At 40.2% G+C, this 26,703-nt stretch overlaps 1 protein-coding gene across 4 annotated transcripts in view; it reads right to left on the reverse strand.

The window, feature by feature from the left end:
- Positions 1-26,703, reverse strand: part of cacnb4a (calcium channel, voltage-dependent, beta 4a subunit) — a 344,931-nt gene that overhangs the window by 13,778 nt on the left and 304,450 nt on the right. For all 4 annotated transcript variants that reach the window (XM_043694193.1, XM_043694194.1, XM_043694196.1 and 1 more), the window contains 4 exons: positions 23,054-23,112; positions 22,182-22,291; positions 9,998-10,149; positions 4,978-5,073 (listed from right to left, as the gene is read on the reverse strand). In XM_043694193.1, coding sequence (XP_043550128.1) covers positions 4,978-5,073; positions 9,998-10,149; positions 22,182-22,291; positions 23,054-23,112 — 417 coding nt within the window. The remainder of the gene's footprint in view (positions 1-4,977; positions 5,074-9,997; positions 10,150-22,181; positions 22,292-23,053; positions 23,113-26,703) is intronic.

Raw genomic sequence — 26,703 nt, forward strand, 5'->3', positions numbered from 1 at the left:
ATAGGTTATACGAATATGATCTACATTATGACAAAGACTGTCAGGCGCACCAGGTCTATTTCTGACAAACTCCTTCTTTAGTCTGACCAAGTCCCTGTGATATTATCACAATCAGAACGCAGTAAAGCATTAACCCACAGTAAAGCATATAACATCTCTCCCAAAGTCTATCCTACCTCCCAAATCTCTGCTTCACAAACTCAGACAATTCAGAGGTTTCACTATGCTCGCCGAACGGATCCTCTTTGGTCATGGAAGAATAGTAGTTTGTGGGGTAAAAGGCAATTGAATTGGATTGTCTTCAAGATGATCTTAGGTCTGTGGTTTCCCTCTATTCCCAGGTTCACCGTTCAGTTCATCCCAATAAATAGTCTGTGAATGGGTTCAACTGTAATAGGGTGAATTTCCTGTTATTCCTTCACACTGTCCCTTCAGCAGTACAGACAATATACCATCTCCATTGTTTCATTTCTCCATGGAGAATCACACCAGTTCTGTTGAAATCCCTGCTCCACACCTGTTTCCCATTTCCTATGTCTGGCAGATTGTTCACGTTAGCATTCATTGTGATATGAAATAGGATTTCTCTTTATCATGTACCATTAGCAAGATGGCAGTGCTTGCAAGGTAGGTAACATTGGGCTCCTGGGCCTGTCCATTCCAGGTCAGCCGCATACTTCTTTCTCTTTTCTTTTTGTCTTCTTTCTTTTTCCTCATCATCTTCTTGTTGGCAGCGAAGGAAGTGTCATCGTGGAGGAGGCTGGAGCAGGACTCATAGCAAAGGTGTCAAGGTGGTGCTTGCAGCTTTGACTGAGTGGTGGGCCCAGTTTGGGACTCCTAGTGATGTTGGCAAGGTGGTAGCAGAGGAGCTGGGGACCCCTGGGATATTGGCTGGTCCCTGAATGGGGTTTCATTGCAACCCGGAGACCGGAACACCTTTCAGAAACCCCAGAGACTTTAAGAGCCAAGTTTAACAAGAATGACATGTAAAGTTGGACACTATTTCTTACTTTTCTGCCTTTTCTTTGTCAATTGAACAGAAGATGAAGCTCTATTTGAGTAATTTATTTTTACTCATTCTGGAGCTGCATTATGGTGACAAAATATTTTTCAATGTATTTTTCCAAATACACGTGACAATAAAATCATACATTCATTCATTCAAAATCATGAAAACATGGGAACAATTTCATACGCAATAGCCTTGTCCTCAGCTCTCTGCTCATCAGTAGCTCTGCGAGCAGGAAGAACCTCCAATCCAACAGTGCTGTGCAGAAATCGGAATTCTTCCTGTTGAGTGAATTAGATTGTGGAGACTGTTTGTCATGTGCTTACATCCAGAACTGGCTGCAAAGTAGCTGAAACACTGATCCACAAATTGTGGCCTATTGTACGAAATGACATCAGGGATGCTGGCTGGTGCATAAGTTTCATGCAAGACACAGAAGTATTTCTGTGGCCGCATTGTGTAACTTCTTAACCTCAATCCATCAGAAAAATAACCAATGATGATGTGGTAAATCTTTCTGTAAAAGACAAACAAACCCATCCTCACAACTTCCCAAGGTTTGGTAGGGAATCTGTGAGGTATTAAGGGATCTACTCATTCTACCCCATGGATGGAACACATCTGACAATTGGTAATAAGTTCCTCAATTCCAGGAGATGCCAGGCCACCACACAACCAACAAAGTTCTGGTCCAGCACTTGGTGATTTCCCCAAGTGTCAATGGTGAAACTTCCCCAGGTTGAATGCTTTAATTAAAGTTGGGATGGCCAATCAATCACCATACATTAGCGCGTTATCAACAACAATGGCAAAATGTTTAGTGTTCGATATACATTTTCATGGCCTGTCATGGGTCAACTCTCAATGTGGTATCAGCAGATGTTGGTGGATATTTTGTCACTCATTTGTTCTTGGCGAATTTGGCTAAACCAATCATGACTTGTTGGTCATTGCACCACCATGTTTTCCGAGTTGGCACCATTTTGAAATAGTGCTCATCACTGCTGCCCACTATGTTGTGATAGCATCCCAACAGTTCAACTATGTTGTGCTTAGGCTCCTTCGAGCCTGAAGTGGTTTGTCATTCAAATATTTACTTTTCTGTTCCAAGTAGAAGTGCCTTGTTGATAGACAAGATGCTGCAACTATTTACAGATAATGTGATTATGACGAACATTACTACAGACACTGTCAGGAGCATGTTGGACCCAGGTCTATCACCTACTAGTGCCTTCTTTATCCTGACCAAGTCTCTGCATGATCATCACTGTAGGTGGTTCCCAATCAGGTATTAACCATTTCAGGTCAAAATACAACAAACTCCGATATGAATCCAGGAGAAGCCTCTTTGCCAAGACAGTGATTATAATACAGAATATGTTACTACAGGAAGCAACTGAGGACATGTGAAAATAATAGAGCTGTATCTGAGGAGAAGCTGAACAAATAGGAGAGGAAAGAAATAGAAGGGTATGTTGAGGCTCATGTTAGGAATAGATCCCAATTTAAACTGGTTGGGCAAACTGCCTAGTTTGTTTTCTACATTTTCTATTAATAAAAAAAACAGCATGCAGTTCATGACACTAGGTCCTTTTACATAAAAGAGATATAGCTAAATACAACACTGAGATGTGACAAAACCATTTAAGAAGTATTTAGATGTGTACTTGTGATTCCAAGGCGTAGAAAGCTATGTGCTTTTCCAGCACCACTCTAATAGAAAGCTATGGGCTAAGTGCTAGAAAATACGATTAGAACAGTTCAGCGGTTGCTTTAACTGATGCAGGTGTGATGGGCTGAAGGTTTTTTCTGTGCTGTCGTTCTCTATGACTCTAAAGAAAGCCAAAGAATGAGAGAATGAGATGTCTGGAGAAGAGATTAAAAGCTAGGACAAATAACATGTTTTTTCAGGAGTATTTTAAAGTTGAAAGGGAGGTGGGAAGGGCTTAATGAGGAGATGGTAGAGATTGAGTCGTTGTCAGCGAGTGGATGTATACATGAGACTAGTGGCATACAAGCAGAATTGCAGGGAGGCAATGGTTAGTTGGTAAGGTTACGAAAATATGAGAAAAAGAGGCCTTGGAGTGCAAGAAGTTTAAACTTTAGGCATCGGAGAAGCAAAAGTCATTATAAAGAAAATTGGTGAGAATAGGGATAGTCAGATGGTGGTTGGGAGGGCACAATTTGCTGCAGAATTACATGTGATTAGCACAATATATTTTGATAAGCTGGTATTTAATGAAGGATGTGGGACAGTTGGCCAGCAAGGAGAAAACTGGAGTCATTGAGACTGGAGTTGAAAGAAATATAGGAATGTAAAAGGATTTTGGCAGCAGATGTGGGGAAATGTATTACTCCATTGGGCTGTGTTGTCTTTTCTTCATTTAAATAAATACAAAATGGCTACATCTTCACTATGCTATTTGAATGCATTTCATAAGTGGTTGTGTGGAATCTTAAGATTTTTAACTCCTGCTCCACATATAACATTTGCTCATCAGCCAAAACTGTTCATTATTCTAGGATCTTCCTGGATGCCAAGAATGCCAAGCTTTTGTCCCAATAGGATCAAGACAATCTGATCAGCTGCTTTCCCTGATTCTCTCTGTCTTTCTTGCTGACACCAAGTGAATCAAAAATCTTCCACGGTTTTTCCCTCTGCCCTAGCTCTGAACTCTATTTCCTCTTTGTGTTCTCTCTGGTTTTCTTTCATGACCCTTCTAAATCCACCTTGTCCATTCCTGTTCCCTTGACCTATTTCCACTACATAGCAGACCACCCAATTTCCATTCCTGGCTCCCATATTAGTAGGCATAGTTTAAACTCCCTGCTCAGATCTTGTCCAGCCTCTGCTGTAAATCTGGCATTGCCATTCCTTTGGTCAAAAAAACCACCCCTTGATACATTTAGGTTTGCAAAGTACCACCTCATTTTCAAACTCCCTGCCCTTTTCAAATTGTTCAACGTGTTGTTGCCTCCCAAACCTGTCATCATCTTTTCCCAGAACTCCGAATGTGGATTTTTCCAATCTAAAAAAAAGCACATGGGATATGGCATGTCACTGGCTAGGCTAACATTTACTGCCCATTCCTAAATGTCTTCGAGAAGGTGATGGTGAGCTGCCTTCTTAAACTGTTGCAATTCTTTGGGTGGAGGACACCCACAGTGTTGTTCAGAAGGGAGTTCCAGAATTTTGACCCAGCAATGGAGAAGGAACAGTCAAGACTCACCCAAAACTCTAATACCTATATTACATCTTAACACCGACCCTCATTCACCAACTATCTCTGTGGTCACTTACCTACACTAGCCGTCTGTTAAGCAACATTTCAATTCAAAATTCTCCTGCTTGTTTTAAATACTTGCATAGATTCACCACTTCCCTAATACTGTCATCGCCTTGAGCCCTATCGAAATCCAAGATATCAGTGCTCCTTTGATTTTGGCCTCTTAACATCTCTGATTTTAATTGACAGCAAGCTTTACCTGCCAAACCTCTAGAATTCCTTCCCTAAACCCCTCAATCTGATTCTTTCTTTGCGACACTCTGTGACACCTACTTTTTTGAAGAAGCTGTCTGTTATAGCATTCATTTTGCCTTATATTACTTGGAATAGGTTCCTGAGAATTGTGAATAGAATATGAGCTTTTATTAAAGATGAAATATAAATTGACGTTGATGCCATTATTTGCAACCAGTACAGAAACTTTGAATCATAGATGCCAACTTAATTTTCTTTTAAGGAAAAATAATTTGAAATAAGTCAAATGCTGGAGGCTCAAACTTGATCTTGAAAGGAAAGTATTGTTTAACATGCTGGAGCCAAAATTACCAAAACCTACACTTACAAATAACATATGTTGACTGCAAGAGGCAAGCACAAGCAGCAAATAGCTACTCTGTGCATTGTGACAATGTTTTTAACTTGTTAGACTGGAATGAGAACAATTGTTGAATTATTACATACTGGAGGGCATTGGGCCAGTTTATCGGCTGCTACCAACTGGACATTGAGGTTTTTACTCTGCGACTTTCCCCTGGACTTTATCAACCTCTGCAGCACCTGGTGAAAACAAAACAAAATTTTCAATCAAAGTAATAACTGCTCATAACATTGAAACTCTGGCGATGGGAATTTGGAGAGCTAATAAATCTTAGGCAGAAATGTTCTTCAGTAGTGACCTTCTGTCACATAGATATAAAGACACAGATCACTTCATTTGTATTTTCATCCCACACCGTTCCTTGGCCCAAAGCCTGGTCAATGCATTGGACAGAATCCTGATACAGCAGTGAGTGTCCAGACAGTGAGACAGGAATTGAGTGGGCTCGCTGCTTAGAGGCTGAAAGAGACATATTGTTAAACATGCTGGAGCCAAAATTATCAAAATCTACACTTATAAGTAACATATGTTGAATGCAAGAAGCAAACACAGGCAGCAAACAATTACTTTGTCCACTGTGACAATGTTTTTCACCTGGTTACAGGTAATCAAAGGGAACCAATCAATTAGTTATGCTCAGTTGAGTGGCCCGGCCAATATGTCACCAGGGCAGGCTGAAACCACTGACTCCACCATCACATCATGGCAGTCAGAGGTGCAGGTACCTAAATGGGCAAATGTTTATTGATGAAGTTATGAATGTTACCTCGAACAATGGGCTCCAGTTTTATGGAGAGACTCACAGGGGACCAGAGTCAGAGCCCTCAATTTTGGGATTCTTTCCCTGTTAGGTGGGAGCAAATAGTTACACATGGATTTGTATATAATTTTTTGACACAATAAATTACTCTTATAACAAGAGGCTGCAGTGCTGATAGATCAGTCTGTAAAGAGATGTGCTCATTGACGACTCAGTGACAAGGTACAACTGCACATTAAATGCTAGATGGAGCATTTGGAGTAGTAACAAAGAGTTATCAGCCTTTATTCTGGTGTCTATGTATATATATATATATATATATATATCTGATTTTCTTTGTTTCTTAACATATATATATATATATATATATATGTTAAGAAACAAAGAAAATCAGAGATAGGAAAATGTCATTCAGCCTATCATTCCAGTACACTGGCTCTCAAATAAGGACATCAAATGTGGTTGAGTCTTTATTGCTCTCAGAAGAGGCACAGTAAGACATTTATTTGAATTAAACCATTATGAATATTTCAGAATCTAGACACCTCCCAGAGAAGGACATTTGACATCCAGACCCTGATAATTAGACATGTTAAAGTATTTTGGACTTTTCCAATATATTTTCTTTTACTATTTTGTTTGATAGATTTTTTTAAAAAGCCGTTAAGTAAAGGAACTGCTTTTTAAAATATATATATATCAGTATACCAAATATACAAGGAGGAACTGTTGGACAAAGCTGGTATCAAATTTGGAGAAACCATGTACAATGCTGCAAAGATTAGGGGTAGCCCTGAAGATTGGTATAATTTTACAAACCAGGAAAGAGTGACGAAAATAAAAGGAGTAATTGAATATGAGAGAAAATTCACCAAGCATAACAATAGCAAAAACTTCTACAAGTTTATTAAAAAGAATGGACTAATGAAGGTGAACACAAAATGAAACTGGGGAATTAATAATGAGAAATAAGGAGATAACAGAGACTTTAAACAAGTGTTTTGTATCTGTCTCCATAGTGGAAGTTACAAAAAAAGCATCCTAACAAAATAGAAAAACAGGGAGGCAACAGTGAGTGAGGAGTTTAAAACAATCATGATCTCTACAGAGAAAAGGGTAAGAAAAATGGATGGGACTAAATACTGACCTGTTTTCTAGGAAGTGGCATGCATTCGTTATAACCTTATAATGTTCCCTAGATTCTGGAAAGATCCCAACAGATTGCAAGATGACAAATATGACACGTCTGTTCAAGAAAGGAGCGGATGGAAGGTAGTAAGGTATAGACCAATTAGTCCAACAGTTATCAATGGGAAAATGCTAGAAACCATTGTTAAGATGATGGTAGCAGAGCATTTTGAGAATCGTGATACAATAAGGCAGAGACACCATGATTTTGTGAAAGGGAAATCAGGTTTGACAGATTCTTTGAGAATGTAACAGTAGATATACTATATTCAGGTTCCCCAACAATATTTGATAAATCACCAGAAAGCATTTGACAAAGTCCTACATAAGAGATTATATTGCAAGATTAAAGCACATGGGATTGGGGGAAGTGTATTGAAATGGATAGAAAACTAGTTGGCAGAGAGGAAACAAAGAGTAGGAATTAATGGGTCCTTTTCAAATTGGCAGGCAGTAACTGGTGGGATGCCACAGAGATCAGTGCTAGGATTCCAGCTAATCACAATATCTATTAATGATTTGGATGAGGAAACAAAATGGACCAACTCAAAGTTTGCACATAATACCAAGTTAGGTGGGAGGGTGAACTGTGACGAGATACAGAGATGCTTCAGCATTATCTAGACAGGTTGGGTGAGTGGGCAAATCAATGGTAGATGCAGTATAATTTTGCTTAAATATGAGATTATTCACTTTGCAAGCAAAAGCAAGAAGGCAGATTGCTACCTGAATGGCTATAAATTGGGAGAGGTAGGTGTGCAGTGGGACCTGGGTATTCTTATGCACCAGTCACTGAAAGTAGATATGCAGGTACAGCAGGCGGTAAAGAAGGCAAATAGTATGTTGGCCTTCATTGCAAGAGGGTCACTGTTGGGATATTGCATTCAATTCTGGTCTTCCTATCGGAAGGATGTTGTGAAACTTGAAAGTGTTAAGAAAACATTTACAAGGATGTTGCCAGGATTGGAGGATTTGAGCTATACGGAGAGGCTGAATAGGCTGGGACTGTTTTCCCTGGAGCGTCAAAGGCTGTGGGGTGACCTCGTAGAGGTCTATAAAGTCATGAGGGGCATGGATAGGATAAATTAGTGGGGGTGTCCAGAATTAGAAGGCACATGTTTAGGGTGAGAGGGGAAAGATATAAAAGAGACCTAAGGGGCAATTCTTTCATGCAGAGCCTGGTGCGTGTATGGAATGGCTGCCAGAGGAAGTCGTGGAATCTGGTATAATTGCAACATTTAAAAGGCATCTGGAAGGTATATGAATAGGAGGGGTTTAGAGGGTTATGGGCCATGTGCTGGCAAATGGGACTAGATTAGGTGAGGATATCTGGTCGGCATGGACAAGTTGGACTGAAGAATCTGTTTCTGCACTGTACATCTCTATGACTCTAAAAGGTTTTGAGTACAGGATCAGGGATGTGTTGTTTTCAGTTAAACTGGGCTTTGGTGAGGCCACACCTAGAATATTGTGTGCAGTTTTGGTCTCCTTTTCTGAGGAAGGATGCTCTTGCTCTTGAAGGAGTGCAGTGAGAGTTTACCAGGCTGAGTCTGGCGATGGCAGGACTGATCTATGAGGAGAAATTGACTAGTTTAAAATTGTTTTCACTGAAGTTCAGACGAGTGAGGAGGGATCTCATAGATTATAAAATTCTAACAGGACTAGACAGGGTAGATGCAGAGAGGATGTTGTGTGCGTCCAGAATCAGGTATCACAGTCTGAGGATTCGGAGTGGACCATTAAGAATGGAGATGAGGATATATTTCTTCACCCAAAAAGTGGTGAATCTGTGGGATTCATTACCACAGGAAGGTAGTTGATGCCAAAACATTGAATGTATTCAAGGGGGTGAATGGGATGAAAGGTATGGGTAGAAAACAGGCTATTGAGTTGGACAATCAGCCATGATTATGAACGTGGATTGGCAGAGAAGGCTCGAACGGTCGAATGACCTCCTCCTGCTCCTATCTTCTTCTATGTTTTTATGTTTCTAAAAGGTTACCGCACAAGATGAGAACTCCGTGTTGGAGGTAATATATTAGAATGGATAGAGGATTGGCTGACTAATAGGAAACAAGAGTTAGGATAAATGGGTCATTTTTAACCTGACAAACAGCGACCGAGTGAAGTACCACAGGGATAAATGCAAGAGTCTCAACTGTTTACAATCTTCATTAATGATTTTGATTAAAGGACTGACAGTATTATAGACAAATTGGCTGATGATCCAAAAATAGGCAGGAAAACAAGTGAAAAGGAGGATATAAGAATATAGATAACTTAAGCGAGTGAGCAAAAACATTATGAGTTTAATGTGGTAAAATGAGAGGTTGCCCACTTTAACAGGTAGAAATGGAGAAAGACTGCAGAATGCTGCAGTGGAGAAGGATTAGGGTGGTCTTGTACATAAATCACCAAACATTGGCATGCAATGGTGACCTCCAGGATGTTAATAATGGGGGATGCAATGATGGTAATGTCATTGAATATCATGGGGAATTGGTTAGATTTTGTCTTGTTGGAGATGGTTATTTACTTGCACTTGTGTAGACACATGTTAGCTGCCAATTATCAGCCCAAACCTGAAAGTTGTACAGGTCCTGCTGTAGATAGACAATAGACAATAGGTGCAGGAGTAGGCCATTCAGCCCTTCGAGCCCGCACCGCCATTCAATATAATCATGGCTGATCATTCCTAATCAGTATCCTGTTCCTGCCTTATCTCCATAACCCTTGATTCCACTATCTTTGAGAGCCCTATCCAACTCATAGAGATGGGCTGTTTCAGTATCTGATGAGTTGCAAAGAGTTCTGAGAATTTTGCAATCAGTGACCATTCTACTTCTGACCTTACAATAGGAAAAAGGTAATTGACGAAGCACCTGCAAATGGCTTAGCTGAGGTCACTCGCCCAAGGAACTCCTGCAGTGATTACTTTGAACAACAACTATCTACTTTTGTGCTCAGTACAACATGAGCCACTGGATAGTTTTCACTGTGATCTCCACTGAATCCAAAACTTACTAGATTTGGAACTGCAAAAGGAGAATTAAAAAAATATTGCTGTTGCACTTAAGGGAGGCAAAATATATAAGGTAGATCTAAATATTTTAAACTCACACTTGCTATATAAATGTATGAAGAGTTAATTTTACCTTTGGAGAAGAAACTTTGACATGAACAATGATTGGTGCTAGGGAAGTCTTGATGAGCTGGGCAGGATGATTAATGGTGTCCGCATCTAAAACGACCAACTGTAAAGTTCTGGCCAATTCAAAGATTCTTTCAATTTCACTCTGTACTTCAGCTATTGAACGAAAAATGAGAAAACAAACAGATATAGTTTATTAGAAGTTACCAAGGAATAGTTATTATTTAGTGTAGCTTTTATGGCTCATGAAAGGGCACAAAGAAGAAAATAGGAGCATCAGATTGTCTGCAGCATTTAGCAATGTTTACCAATTCTCAACTTTCTCATGAAACTAAGCTTTATCGGCTAACTCCATTAGCTGCTGTGTTGTAATTGTGGGTTACGTGCATGACTCTTCTTTACCTGTTGATATTCATCAAGACCTCACAACATTATCATTCCCTTCATTTTGTCCTGTCTTAAGTAGATTGATTATTTTCATTTTTCAAATCTGATACCTAAAAGGTTAATTGAACTTCTCTCTCTATAGGTCTAATCAATCATCAATTTATACTTTTTTTTCAAAAAATTGAAAATACTGTCTACACTTGACTGTCCATATCTCTCTTAGACATCACCTTTAGTGAGATTGTGCTGGAATGCACCAGAATAAACAGGGCTCTGGTGCAGATCCATCTGCAGTACTGTGTCTAACTTTGATCCAGTGACCATAGGAAAGATGTAAAACTGTAAGAACTGCAGATGCTGGAAATCAGAAACAAAAACAGAAAATGCTGGAAAATCTCAGCATGTCTAGCAGCATCTGTGGACTGAAATCAGAGTTAATGTTTCAGGTCCAATGTTTCTTCATAACTCAGCTGATGCTGGCAAACGTTTGCTCTAGTGGGGAATCTAGAAAACAGAGCCACAGTTTCAGAACAAAGAGTCCATCATTTAGGAGTGAACTGAAGAAAACTTTCTCCATTCAGAGTTATACAGCATGGAAACAGATACTTTGGTCCAACCAGTCCACACCTACCATGTTTTCAAACTAAACTAGTCCCACCTGCCCTTCAAATCTTTCCTATTCATGAACTTATCCAAATCTCTTTTAAATGTTGCAACTGTACCTTTCTCTGATCGCTTTCCCTGGCAGTTAATTTCAGACATAAACTTAGTAAAAAAAGTTGCCCCTCATGTCTTTTATAGATCTTTCTCCTCTCACCTTAAAAATATGACCCCTAGTTTCGAACTAGCAAAAAGACCCTTGCTATTCTCCTTGTCTATGGCCCTCAATATTTTATAAACCTCAATAAGGTCATCCCTCAACCTCCTAAAATCCAGTGAACAACATCCCAGTTTTTCAAGTCTATTTTTATACTCAAAACTTCCATTCCTGGCATTCCATTCCTGAAGAAGGGCTTATACCCGAAACATCGATTCTCCTTCTCCTTTGATGCTGCCTGACCTGCTGAGCTTAAAAATGTGTTGCTGGAAAAGTGCATTCCTGGCTATATCCTGGTAAATCTTTCTGAACCCTCTCCAGTGTAATAATAGCCTTTCAATAACAGGGTGACCAAAACTGCACACAGTACTCCAGAAGAGGCCTCAACAATGTCCTGTAGAACCTCAACATGATGTCCCAACTCCTGTATTCTGTGAACCACTGGGATTGGCTATCTCAGAGGACTGTGAATGTTCAGTCACTAACTTTTCCCAAGGCAGTAATCTGTAGATTTTTGCATACAAAGGGGACTTAGAGACACGGTATAGTGTGGGAAGGTGTTGTAGAGATAGAAAACCAACCATAATCTTCTTGACTTGTCCAGCAGGCTGGAATGGCCAAATGACCTATTCCACCTCTTACATGTGTTGCCTCCATTACTGTCCATCACAAATCACTGGAATTGGGGTGGCACGGTGGCTCAGTGGTTAGCACTGCTGCCTCACAGTGCCAGGGTCCCAGGTTCAATTCCAGCCTTGGGCAACTGTCTGTGTGGAGTTTGTACATTCTCCCTGTGACTGCGTGTGTTTCCTCCCACATTCCAAAGATGTGCAGGAGAGGTAAATTGTCCGCAGTGTTAGGTGCATTAGTCAGAGAGAAAAGGGTCTGGGTGGGTTAATCTTCGGAGGGTTGGGGTGGACTTGTTGGGCCGAAGGGCGTGTTTCCAAACTGTAGGGAATCTAATCTAAATCTGGAGGGTTTGTTTTCACTCCAATGCTAATGCTCTAGCACTAAGAAGATTGTTAAAAGAGGAAAGCTAGAAGCACAGCTTAGGAAGCACAGTAAGTGGCTGGCTAGACCAAGTATACCTTTTAATATAAAGTTTACATTGACTGTGTTATGTTGTAATCTAGTGCTACATTGACTGATAGATCTATCACAGATTGCTTTGCTGATTCATATAATTTGTATTCATAAATTGCTCACCAGGAATAAAGTACTTGACTATTTTTAACCAGTTTCAGCATTCCCTTAATGTTCTCTGAAAAGATGAAACTATGATGTAAATAGACTGCATTTAAACTATAAATCATCTTGTGATTGCAGCAATGGGTTTGACAGGTGATAATATAAATTCAGACCATAAAAATTTGCTTCAAATTGGTTAACATTAAGGGATTTGCTCTAATCCTTGAAGTTATTGTAGTTTTTAGACAATTGATCACACTTACTTGAGCAATCTTTACTTAAACTCAAATTAGGTATAGAAACATAACGGCTACTTTTCGCAATTATTTAGTACAATAGTGCATTCACTCACCAACATTAGAACGTACAAAATTGTAGTGCAGGAAAAGAATTGTTAGTCTACCAAGCCTGACCAGCAGATGAATCAGACCAATACACTACACTTTGCTTTGCAACGTATCCTTCTCTATCAGCTTCCTATCTACAGCCTCATACTATACTGACCAAAAGTTACCACATTAAAGATAGAGTCATACATAATGGAAACAGATCCTTCAGTCAAACTCATCCATGCTGACCAGAGATCCCAAAATGACCTGGTCCCATTTGTTAGCATTTGGCCCATACCCCTTAAACCCTTCCTATTCGTGTACCCAACCTGATGCCTTTTTAAATATTGTAATTAACCTGCATGCACCACTTCCTCTGGCAGCTTGTTCCATATACACACCACCCTGTGTGAAAAAGGTACCCCTCAGGTCCTTTGTAAATCTTTTTGCTCTTATCTTAAACCCATGTCCTCTAGTTTTGGACTCCCCCACCCTGGGAATAAGACCTTGTCTATTCAGATTATCCATGCCCCTCATGGTTTGATTAATTCCAATAAGGTCACCCGTCAGGGTTCAATGCTCCATGGAAAAAAAACAGCATATTTAGCCTCTCTCCTTAACTCAAAAGCTCTAGTCCCATCAACAGTTGTTGTGGTGCACCAATTGTTGACAAATTGTTGAGAAATTATGACCTAGACCTGCTGTTAGAAAGATAGTTGCTGCTGAGGTACAAACTGGAGTTACATATTAAGAATATGCAGATGTCCTGATATACTGACAGTGGTGAATTGTCGGGAAACCTCCACAGGCATCTGGAACAACCGATGAAGTCACCAACTGAGTTACAGTTGGAGACTTTGAAGTATTGACTTACATTATTTGCTTGAGAGGTGAGTCAAGGAAAGTTAGAAAAGTCAAGAAAATGTGCTCTAATTCATAACTAAAAAACTGACCCTCAAGAGTTACTATCTCCCTGATGGGCACAATCTCCCCCCAGAAACCACACTCCATCCTCCTGATTGAAAACCCCTTTCCTCACCACAGCTCAACCCCTGAACCCTCAAGCACTGAGTTTCCCTCTAACTCCCACACTGACTCTTCCCTCCCCCCCCCTCCAATCACAGACTGAATCAGAAGTTAGGATGCCACAGGGTGGGGCAGGTAATTAATGAGACACATTTGGTAAGATATAGCAAGAAATATCACTGGGCTTTATGGCAAGAATCACTCCAAAAAAACTCAATGCAAAATTGCACATACTGAAAAAATAAACTTAAAATTCAGCTCAGAGTATTGGAGATGTCAGGGTGATCTGAAAAGAAATGAATACTGACAGGTATGGAATTATTATCAATGCAGTTGCAGTTCCTGCAAGAGGTAGCAAATGCAAGCCATTTAGAAACCTGACACAGCAGTCAAAAAATAAAATATCATAGCAATTTTAGGATACTTAAGACATTTGAAACAGACATATAGCATAAATGTCCTGATATTTGTCAATAATCTTGTGCATTTTTACACATCAAAAAGCTCTCTACAACTGGGTTCAAAGAAAGCAAAAATCAAATTACTGCAGACATGCCTGTGGATAAATAAATGGTGTTTCCATTGAGGCTATCTGCTTGAACCGTGTATCTTTTAATGCACCAGGAAATACCTTCATTGGAAGCTGCCTAAGGTACTTTTCATTTTGAAATGCCGCACACAGTTCTGCCGAAAGAAAATGCCACCCTGACAGCACTGCAATTATGGAGTCTAATACTGTAGTTATGTTAGAAAATCACTTCAAAAACAAGATGCAAGCTTCCAGAGCAGTGGAATCCAGCTCATTTATCTTACAGGCCAAATTCCACACAGGCCAAAAGCAACAGGCAGATTGTACAAATGGAAGATTGTTTATGCTCAGTCAGTTAAACTTCTGTCTGTTGCAATTTTCTGAATTAACTGGGAAAGATATGTGCACAGCAGCAATTGAGAAACAATGCATTCGTTGAGCACTCAAGCCAATCAGCAGCCGTTGATAACAATTATAAGGAGGACTCTTGTGGCACAGTGGTACTGTATCTGTCTCTAAATATTAACATCTCTGTAAGGATGATTAGAAAATATCTAGATAATTACAATACTGAGACAATTGCTTTTAGAAACACTAGAGGAAAACTATCTCTGCATTTTGACCTGCTAGAGACAACAGTGCCATTTCATACACTACCCAGCATCACTGCCGGAAAGAACATACATACTTTAGTTAAATGTGACATACAATGTCATGTTGAGGTTCATTTGATTGTAGCTACAGGTGACCATGTAGTTTAAGAGTAGTTTATAGGACAAGAAGATCACCTTTTGTTTTTATTTTGGGAGTTCATCCATGACAAAATGAGGGAAAAGAAGCTTCAAAACACAGAAAAGAAAATATGCGAGCAAGATATTGATCCCAGCAAGGATTGAGTCAGGTCAGGCTGGGGTTGGGCTGGATCTGGTCAGGGAGTGTCAGAGCAATTGAGGGTTGGAGGGTGGGGGGGTGATGGTGTTAATCAGCAGGGAATCAGTTGTTCTGTTCAATACTTACCCAGGAATTACAGCAGTTTCTAAGTGCTCACATGTTTCCAGGGTAACCATTAAGAGCAGATGAGCTGGAATCCTGGGTATTTATAGGTTTGTTGGAGGGCACCAGTCTCAGTGAAACTGCCCACCTGGTAGTTCAATTTCCCAGAATACCCTTTGCTGCTCCCTCCTGGATTCCGCATGAGCCAGACGCACAATTTGAGTCCACTGAGTACTGCATCTTCAAAATATCTGGGCTACCGGATTACATTTTAGAAAAGATGTAGATATAATAGGCTGGATTTTATCCAACAATAGGGAGAAACCTTCCAATAGCAGCCTTCCACATGATTTCCAGGCACAATTTGCTGCAGAGTTCTCAGCCTTTAAAATCTATCACCTGCTTAGAAATGCTGCGGAAATCAATGGCTGCTGGTTGCAGGTGACTGTCATTGGCCTCAGGAGATCTGTCCAACCAGAGAAAGATATCAGGGTTTCATTCCAATGCATTCTCCCAACACTCTACTTCCCCACTCACCACTGTTGCACAGTAGTAGCAGTGTATACATCTACAAGATGCATTGCAGGGATTTACCAAAGATCCTTAGACAGAACCTTCCAAACCCATGACCACTTCCACCTGGAAGGACAAGGGCAGGTGTTACATGGGAACACCATCATCTCCAAGTTCCTCTCCAAGCCACTCACATTCCTGACTTGGAAATACATTGCTGATCCTTCACTGTCACGGGGTGAAACCCTGGAATTCCCTCCCTCAGGGCATTGTGGGTCAACTTATAGCATGTGGACTGCAGCAGTTCAAGAAAGCAGCTCACCACCACCTTCTCAAAGGCAGTTAGGAAAGGGTAATAAACATTGGTCCAGCCAATGGCACCCATGTTTCACAAGTGAAAATAAAATCACCTTCCACTACTATGTGGCCTTCAAACATCTACTTGGCTTGCACTGGCATTATATTTTCTTCTCCTTGGTGGCTATGGCAGGCTTATTACTTGGAAACAGGGGAATACAAATAATTGCGTGGTCCATTGATACTCATAAGTATCAGAATTCCAGACACTTCTGAAGTGTTTGCTTTCAAATATAGTAAAGACAGCTGGAGCTGCTAGTGCTAAGATCCCAGCTGATTTAATTACCAGACAAGGAAGATCCCAGTTTGGAACCTGGTTTGATAGATCATGATGTTATTTGTTTTAGTTTAAAAACAAAGTGATCTCTCACTGAAACAAAAGTATGTAATGCTGCAAATTTTGTTTTAATAGTAAAACAGAAGTTTTTTTAATAAAATAAACTCTAAAGACCATGTCACTCTTTCAACTCATTTTTAATTGTGGACTGACATGGAAAATATCTTTGAGAGAAAGTGAGGGCTGCAGATGCTGGAGATCAGAGCTGAAAATGTGTTGCTGGAAAAGCGCAGCAGGTCAGGCAGCATCCAAGGAACAGGAGAATCGTGTTTCAGGCATAAGCCCTTCTTCTTTCTTCATTCCTGAAGAAGGGCTTATGCCCGAAACGTCGATTCTCCTGTTCCTTGGATGCTGCCTGACCTGCTGCGCTTTTCCAGCAACACATTTTCAGCTCTGACATAGAAAATAACTGTATTAAAAACCAATGGTTGCTGACAGATTACAGCAGTTTTTTGCAAGCAGGTAATGTGACACTCATTATAAATACTGTTTTGCAGATACTAGTTCAAACAGGAGGGAGATGGTTTGCAGATGGTCTGGCACCAATAACTGTGTATAAATGGAGATTCAGCTGGCAACAAGTTGCTGGTTGATCTGTGGATAGTGACCAGTTATTGATGGAAAAGGCCTTCTGCCTGTCGACAACGATGTAATATAGAAAATCAGGAGGCTGGAAGAACACAGCAAGCCAGGCAACATCAGGAGATGGAGAAGTCAACTTTTTGGGTGTAACCCTTCTTCAAAACTGGGGGTTGGTGTAGGGGGAGCTGCACATAAAGGGGGTGGTGAACTGGGATAAGTGAAGACAGGTAGAGGGTACGACCTGATTAGTCAATGGGAGGAATGAATCCAGTTGGTGGCTGGGAGGAATGAAAGGGAGAGGGATGGACTGGAAAGGGAGTTGGGGGATGGGAAGGGAGGTTATTTCAAATTGGGGAACTCAATGTTGAGTCCTCCGGGCTACAGGCTGCCCAGGTGAAAGATGAGGAGTTGCTCCTCCAATTTGCGGTTTGATTCATTGTGGCAATGGAGGAGGCTAAGATTGGCTTCAGGTAGCACAACACCTTGAAGGTGTTTAATAAGAAAGAAGACGACATCAGATATCCAAAGATTAGAAGCTGTCTCTGTTCTCTGCAGAAAAATATGCTACAAACTGGAGGAGAACAAATTTATTTTCCCATCAGGAATTGCTTAAAGCTATGATTTTTATGTAATAATTGAGAGGGTTTTATTAATGGTCTTTGCCTCCTGCAAACAAATGGTAGTGCCCACAGAAGGAAGTTGAGAAGTAGGGTTCTGATTAGCACAAGAAGCATCTCAGTAAACCCTTTGAATAGGGATCGCTGAACTGCTTGCCCAATTTTTCCCTCTGCCAATAACACTTTTCTTTTTCTGGCTATGCCTATATAAGGGGTTTATACGGGAATTAGAGCTTTAATTGATGAAATTATACACCAACAGTTCATTATTATTTACCTGTAACTAGGATCCATTTATTTGTAATAAATAGTAATTCTTGTCAGTTCAGAAACCTGGTCTGCGCTTTCTGTCAACCTGGATCTAAAAGACAAGTAAATATGGAAGGCTGTATACTTTACAAAATCATTAACTTTTGAGATGGCTCCAAGAATAATGGGGCTTGATTTCCAGCATGCTACACCAGTGAAGCTGCAGCCTTTGCTTTAACAATAAAACAGAGGTTTATTACAAAAGGAAGACAGATAAAATATGATAATCCAGGCTATCTATCTTAAGGTTTTTAAATTCACAGTAAAAGTATAATTGCATGTATCCCAAAGAAACAAAACAGCTTTTGTACAAATCCCAAAACAGACCTGAGACACAATATCTACCTGTACAATACTCACACTAGAATTTCTGTACCTAATACCTTGGTCAGTTCAAATCACTATGACTTGAGCTTTTAGATTAGAACTGCAGATATCTTCCTTATGGAGTGGTCACATATCTGAGTGTCAATATATTTAGATGTGAGTAACCTCTCAGGATTTTGTCTTAACAATTCTGATCTGCAGCTAATACTAAGTTTTCACGCCAAGGTAACCTGGTTCATTGTGCATCCTTACCATCTCCAGGATGCTTTTCTGCATGGCCATCAGTTACTAGTGTTGTACTGCAAGGATCAGGTGTGGGGCCACTGGTATTTGTATTTTTATAAATAACTTGGATGAGGGTGTAGAAGGATGGGTTAGTAAATTTGTGGATGACACTAAGGTCACTGGAGTTGTAGTGGTGCGGAAGGATGTTGCAGGTTACAGAGGGACATAGATAAGTTGCAGAGCTGGGCTGAGAGGTGGCAAATGAAGTTTAATGAAGAAAAGTGTGAGGTGATTCACTATGGAAGGAGTACCAGCAATACAGAGTACTGGGATAACAGTAAGATTCTTGGTAGTGTGGATGAGCAGAGAGATCTCGGTGTCTATGTGCACAGATCCCTGAAAGTTGCCACCCAGGTTGATAGGGTTGTTAAGAAGGCATACGGTGTGTTCGCTTTTATTGGTAGAGAGATTGAGTTTCAGAGCCATGAGGTCATGTTGCAGCTATACAGAACTCTAGTGTGGCTGCAGTTGGAGTATTGCTTACAGTTCTTCTCGCAGCATTGGAAAGGGTGCAGAGGAGATTTACTAGGATGTTGCCTGGTATGGAGAGAAGGTCTTATGAAGAGAGGTTGAAGGATTTGAGGCCGTTTTCATTAGAGAGAAGATTAAGAGGTGACTTAATAGAGACACACAAGATGATCAGAGGATTAGATAGGGTGGACAGTGAGAGCCTTTTTCCTCAGATGGTGATGACTAGCAGAGGGGATATAGCTTTAAATTGAGGGGTGATAGATAAAGGACAGATGTCAGAGGTAGGTTCTTTACTCAGAGAGTAGTAAGGGTCTGGAATGCACTGTCGCCAGCTTTAAGGATATTTAAATCATCCTTGGATAAACATATGGATGATAATGGAATAGTGTAGGTTAGATGGGCTTCAGATTGGTTTCACAGGTTGACATAACATTGAGGGCCAAAGGGCCTGTACTGTGCTGTAATGTTCTATATTTTATCCTATTCCAAGGATTTCACAGGACTCCCCAACTGAAAAGTCAAAACTAAAGTTCTTCCTTTCACAGCCATGTCATTCTCTTAAAAATAAAAAATTCTAGAACTCTCCAACAACTTTGAGATTCCACTAGTTACCTTTATGGGTCATCACAAAACACTTCAAATGAATAAAAGGCCATTGCAGTGCACAAATTCACTCAGGATCGAAAAACCTTTTCAAGGAAATCACCATGGCTACCAAAATGCTTACAAATTAATTACTAAATTTCAGACACATAAAAATCCAATGCTACAAATTCAAAAAAAATTGAGAAATCCAAACTCCCAACTCATAAGATTAAAATTATACATATAAAGCCCACAGTTTACATCACAGATTTCCCAAAAAAAGAATGAAAATGAATCTTAAAGAGGCATCTTTATTATTCATTAAAAGCCATGTTATCACTGAGTCTAATGAATACTAAAAATAATTGCAATTTAGCATTAATTATGCATAGTGTTACACAGCAATGATTCTTACAAATCTCATAGTCGCTGACATGTGCAGCAGCTGTGATGACATTCTCTTTTCCATGCACATGAACGATTCTCAAATTATATCGCTGGATGCTCAAGCTCCATCAAAACAATTGTACATTCTTATCCCAAAATATTTATGACAGTCCCGGTCTATGTTTGGAAAGTTAAAATCCCCTCCCATAACCACCTTATTATTTTTACAGATAACTGAGATCTCCTTACAAATTTGTTTCCTAATTTCCCGCTGACTATTGGGCAATCTGGCGGAGTCCAGACTAGAGGGCATAGGTTTAGGGTGAGAGGGGAAAAATTTAAAAGGGACATAAGGAGCAAGTTTTTCACACAGAAGGTGGAGCGTGTATGGAAAGAGCTGCCAGGGGAAGTCGTGGAAGCTGGTACAATTAAAACATTTAAAAGGCATCTGGATGGGTATATTTTTGGGAAGGGTAAAGAGGGATATGCGCCAAGCACTGGCAATCACGTTAGGATATCTGGTCAGCATCAACAAGTTGGACCAAAGGGTCTGTTTTCATGCTGTACATCTCTAAGACTCTATGATTGTGGTCCATATAAATACCAGTTTTATCCATATTTAGATGCTATAGTCCAAAGGTGTTGTGCATCACACCAGCAGTATCTGATGTTTACAAGGTGTAATATTCCCCATTTGCCATGGGGATGAGCACAGTTCCAACAACAGTAAAGAAGCTCAGTACCATCCAGGACTAAGCAGCCTGTATTATGGCTGAAATCCCACCCACTCCCTTCAACATTCACTCACTTCATAACTGATGCCAAGTAGCAGCGGTGTGTACCATCTATGAGATGCACTGCAGAAACTCAACAGGATTTCCTAGACACACATTATAAACCCATAACCTTTGCTATCTTGAAGGACAAGGGCAACAGACACATGGGAACACCACCACTTACAAGTTTCCCATCGTGGCACACAGCATATTAGCATAGAACTAAACAGCCATTCCTTCACAGTCACTGGGTGAAAACCCTGGAGCTCTCTTCCAAAAATCATTGTGAGTGTACCTATAAATACAGGTTGTAGCTATTACGAGGGGGCATAGCTTTAAATTAAGGGGTGGTAGGTATAGGACAGATGTCAGGGGTAGATTCTTTACTCAGCGAGTCGTGAGTTCATGGAATGCCCTGCCAGTAGCAGTGGTGGACTCTCCCTCTTTATGGGCATTTAAACGGGCATTGGATAGGCATATGGAGGATAGTGGGCTAGTGTAGGTTAGGTGGGCTTGGATCGGCGCAACATCGAGGGCCAAAGGGCCTGTACTGCGCTGTATTTTTCTATGTTCTATGTTCTAAGGAGGCAGCTCAGCATCACTTTCTCAAGATTAGTTAGGGACGGGCAACAAATTCTGGCCAAACCAAAAATGCCAATGTCCTATGAATCAATACAAATCATCTACCGGAAAAAACATTATCGTACAGATTCTCAGCCCTGTTTCCCTCACCAAAATACAACTCCAACTTTATGCTATGTGGTACATACAATATTGATGAACATTTGATTCATGTTACTCTGTTGGCACATTCAAATCCTATCCTAGGCATTCTCATAAATATTGAAGTGGTAGCAGGAAGAAATGGAAATCAAGAAAAAGGGAGTCAACAGCTTGGACAAACAAAAGAGGGCTGAACAGCAAAGCAAAATATCACTTTGAAATGAAAATGTGAAATAGAAGTGGAAAATGCTAGAAATACACAGCATGCCTGGCAATATCGGTTGAGAGAGAAAACGAGTTGACGTTCCAGGCTGATGACCATCCATTAGAACTGAGAGAGCCAAATGTTAACTACTATTCTCCAACAGGCTTCAACATTTCTGTTTTACTTTCAGAATCCCTGCATTCATGGGCATCTTACTATTTCATGACTAATACATTTTGTCATGCTTTATTGTTGAAAAGACAAACATAAGGAGTGAGAGATTTTCTCTGTAAAAAGGACATTGAGTAAAATTGCACAATTGTATCGAACAAAAACGTCTGCTTCATGATGTTATTGTACAGCGAATTGAAAACAACACGGAAAGTGATTGATACGACTTTTAAAATTAACTTGCATACACAAATGGAGCAAATGGAGATCATACCTATACTGGACCGAGTGTTGGAACGTTCCATTATTGTCCTCTTACTGGGATTAGTTAGGACCGAACGCTTGGCCAAGGATATGTCAGCTGTCACCCGTGTAATTGATATCCTATAACAAAGAGCAAGCAAGCAATATTTGTTCAGTCAAGCAGTTTTGCTAATTGTGATCAATTGTTGTCACAGGTATTTAATTTACCTGTCAGTTCTGTGACACAATAAGCACCTAGTTAGAAAAGCCTGAAGCAAAGAACATTTCCACTCAAGTGTTCTGGCAAAAATCTGAAATGTTAGATGATACAGATAGCTATGCATTTTTAATTCTAATTTTCATTTCTTTTTCATTGTTAATGGTGGGTGTCTTTTCCCTAGGATGGGGGATTTCAAGACTAGGGGTACATTTTTAAGGTGAGAGGAGAAATTTTAAAAAGAGATGGGCAAATGTTTTACACTGAGGGTGGTTTGTATGTGGAATGAACTGCCTGAGGAATGTGGGCACAATTACAATGTTTAAAAGGCATTTGGGTAAGATTTGGAAAGATATGGGCCAGGAGCAGGCAGGTGGGACTAATTCAGTTTGGGATTATGTTAGGCATGGACTGGTTGGAACGAAGGGCTGTTTCCATGCTGTATGACTCTATAACTCTAAGTATTTTGTTTACCATTTATTCTACACTAAAAATTTACTTAATAGTTGCATGGAATTTTCCAAATGTGCAATATAAATCACTTTTATAAAAGTAAAAAATAACTCTTCCTTGTAGACATTGGTCAACATGATTTTAAAACCGAATTGTTGATGGTACAGACATGGTCAAAAGAGGACAAGTCAGAAAGAACCGGAAGAGAAAACATTGGAGAGGATTATGCTCACCTTCCATCAAACCGATGTTTCAGGAAGTCAAAGAGAGCTTTCTGCATCATATCTGTAACCTGAACAGCAGGAAAGGATGGAAAGAGAAGAACAGATATTGAGCAGAGGAAGAAAAGAATTGTAAAAAGTGAAAGTAAGTGCAGAAAATTCTTATAGACCTGTTCACCATTACCTTAAAATAAAACCAAAAAGGTTGCAATGAAAATAAAAGCTCAAGTAAAAATACCAGTTGAATTAGTAAAACATATTTTAGTCTGAAATTATAAATGGGATGAATCTTACTCTCAACAGATAATTTGCTCTTTGGGAGTTTAATGGCTCAAGCAGTAGCACTCTTATCTTGGTGCCAGAATGGGTTAGAGTCCCACTCTATGGACTGCTGCTCACCCATAATCACAGTCAGTCAGAAAACATCCAAGTAAAACCACAATGTTACACTGTGGGTGGCATGAACAAGGTGAAGGTGGGACATGCAGCCCTCAGTGGGAGAAGCTCATACCCTTCAGAGCTGCTGGCCAATCCGAGCAGTTGGCCACCCTTGCAGTTCTGGCAGTGGCACAGCAGCTCGATAGTGAGAACAGCTGGCACTACAAGGAGGCTGGCCATGGATCTGACACTGAGGTATCCGGCAGGGAGGAAATCAGACAATTAAGGCATGGTAATGGCAGGGAAGGAAGTGGGGAGACCCCCAATGTGCAAAGAGCATCATTCAAAATGGTAACCCTCCCCCTTCTGAAAGTGGTAACTCACTTCCTTCCCATTGTTTCGACCACAACGTTTGTTTTAATACAAAAGGGTAACCCATGACCACCTGCCTACCCGTGTATCCCAATTGTATCCTCAGAGGCCACTGCTGGTTTCAGCTCTCAGCCATTCTCCATACTATCAGGGTGACCTTGGCAGTCAGTGGGATGATGGTGGGCCACACACACACACACACACACACACACACACACACACACACACTTACAGACAAAGACCACATGCCAATATACATCAGTGTCAGCCTCAGGCTCCAACGAAATGGGGAACATTAGTGGCAGGAAGGGCATCCAGCAGCAAAACCATTAGCAAAATTAAAAACATTGAGAGAGAGAGATCGATAGATGAAGTGTCTTGCTCAGTGTACTTAATCTATTCTGTAGAATAAAGATAGAATTTCTGTTATTGTGGCTGTTTATAGGTTTCAATGACTGGTCTGCACTGGTAAAACAATTGGTACCACCAGCCCAGATGGCTACTGCTACAACTCATCTTAAAGCTATTTCTTCACAACTGAATAAATAATCATGCATATTATGTAATGTGCTCTATTTTCTCCCTTCCTGTTCGCCTGATCAATTTAATATTAAAACTGGGGATGGTTGTTTTACTTTACTCAGTCATGATTATGTCTATAAATCCTCACATTATGCAATCACTTATCTGTCTACAATTAAAGGATTACTTCTGAGAGCATCAGGTGAATCACAGCATTCAAAAGGCACAATGTTGGTTTCAGTTTTCAAAAAAATCAATGTTTATGCTTGCATGGTATTTATAGAACTATCAGGCCATTCAGCCCATCAGGTGCATGCCAATAGTTATGTTCAACATATCCCTCCTCCCATCATGCTTCATCCAACAACACCATCAATATTTCATTCTAAATAGCAAAAATGCATCCATGCCATTTATCCCAGTTACTCTATGAACAATCAGTTCCACATTTTAACTGCTCGCTGAGTAAAGAGATTTCTTCTGAATGCACCACTGGAATCATTAGTGATTATCTTATATTTATGAGCTCTATTTCTTAGGATGCCTGCTTCAGCCAACTGGCTCCAATATCGCCCCATTTAAATTAATGGAGCTTGGGTTGAGTACTATAAAGGCACTGCCCTAAGTATGTTAATTGTATCAATTGAGGTTATGTATACCTAGCTGAAGGGCATTGATTTTACATCCTCAAGTAACTGTCCAAAGAGACACTTGTTAGCTCTTCTGGGAAAGTACATAGGCATAATGTTTCACTTTGTGGATAGGTTTCTTCCAGGTTAAAAGTGTTTCATGTTCCTTCCTTCACCAACGAGCCAGTAAGAATAAAAAACAAATTGCTCTCACTCTTTTATTCAGGCACTTGCTTGACCTGTGAATGGAGGTTAGTTACACAGCACCATTTACAAGAAAGGGACTATGGTGTACAGGATATGTGCACTTTGTGCTCTTGTTAATGCTGGTTTTGTTACCTGTTCTGTAAAGGTTAAAGGTCAAATAAAGCACCGCATTTGCAATACGGGGCACCTGGAGTGCAGGCATAATGGTACAGGATTCATGGATTATCAAAGGAACATAGAGATAGAGTGGGAATATGGAGTTGAGGTTAAAGTTGAGTCATTGAATTTTGGGGAGTGGGTTTGAAGGGCTCAATGACTTAATCCTACTTCTATCTTATGTTCCTAACTATTACCAGCCAAGATATAAATTGACTCTGTTGTGTGATATTAAATGTTCCAAAAACATGTTAAGTTCAGCTTGAAATAAGCTGTAACAAAAACAAAAGTCAGGTCACCTTATTGTGTCAAAAGTCAATGAGATAAGTAAAGCTTTAGCAGGGTCAATGTGCCCCAAAGGCACATTTACAAATGAGTTCTGTTCTAACTGTCACTTGCAATTACCAGTGAGCTGTGAATCAGATTAATATCCCAAAGTCATCCAAACCGGGATTGCTCGACACAAACTTACATTTGGAGGACTTTTACCCAGTTCAGATGATTCTGGGTTCTAAGGTGCTTTTTTTTAATAAGAGCAGAAATAGATGTATTAATAGGAACCTGGCCAGGCAGGTGAGGAAAATAAAATAGATGATTACAATGGTAGATTTAGATAAGAAAAGATGGAATGATGCTTCATTGGAACATAAATACTGGCATGGAGTAATTGGGCCAAACAGCCTGTTTTATACAATGTGTTTTCTGTAGTAGTTTGTAATAGGTAGATTACTATTTCTCACAGGATGTGTACTCTTATTGGAGGAACATACTCAGCAATACTTCAACTTATTTTCTTACAATGATGGGGTACAAATATTATGATAGAATGTTGTGGTTCTGTTCGCCGAGCTGGAAGTTTTTGTTGCAAACGTTTCGTCCCCTGGCTAGGCGACATCATCAGTGCTTGGGAGCCTCCTGCGAAGCGCTTCTTTGATGTTTCCTCCGGTGTTTATAGTGGTCTGTCCCTGCCGCTTCCCTGTCCCTGTCAGTTTCAGCTGTCCGCTGTAGTGGTTGGTATATTGGGTCCAGGTCAATGTTTGTAATCATTAAAAACACGGAAATAGAAAAAACACACCGGATCATCAACGCCACACTCACAGGAATCCGATTCACGAGAGAAGAAGAAAAGGATAGCCAACTCCCATTCCTAGACGTGATGGTACAGAGAACACCAGACGGAGAATTCACTACAAGAGTATACAGGAAAGCCACACACACAGACCAAGTACTAAACTATGAAAGTAACCACCCCAACACACAAACGAAACTGCATCAGGACACTATTCAAAAGGGCCACAACACACTGCAGTACACCAGAACTGCAAAAAGAAGAAAACTAACACCTATACAAGGTATTCGCCAAAAACGGATACCCACGCAACTTCATCAGCAGATGCC

This window comes from Chiloscyllium plagiosum, chromosome 7 (genome assembly GCF_004010195.1).
Source record: "Chiloscyllium plagiosum isolate BGI_BamShark_2017 chromosome 7, ASM401019v2, whole genome shotgun sequence".
Classification (NCBI taxonomy): Eukaryota; Metazoa; Chordata; class Chondrichthyes; order Orectolobiformes; family Hemiscylliidae; genus Chiloscyllium; species Chiloscyllium plagiosum.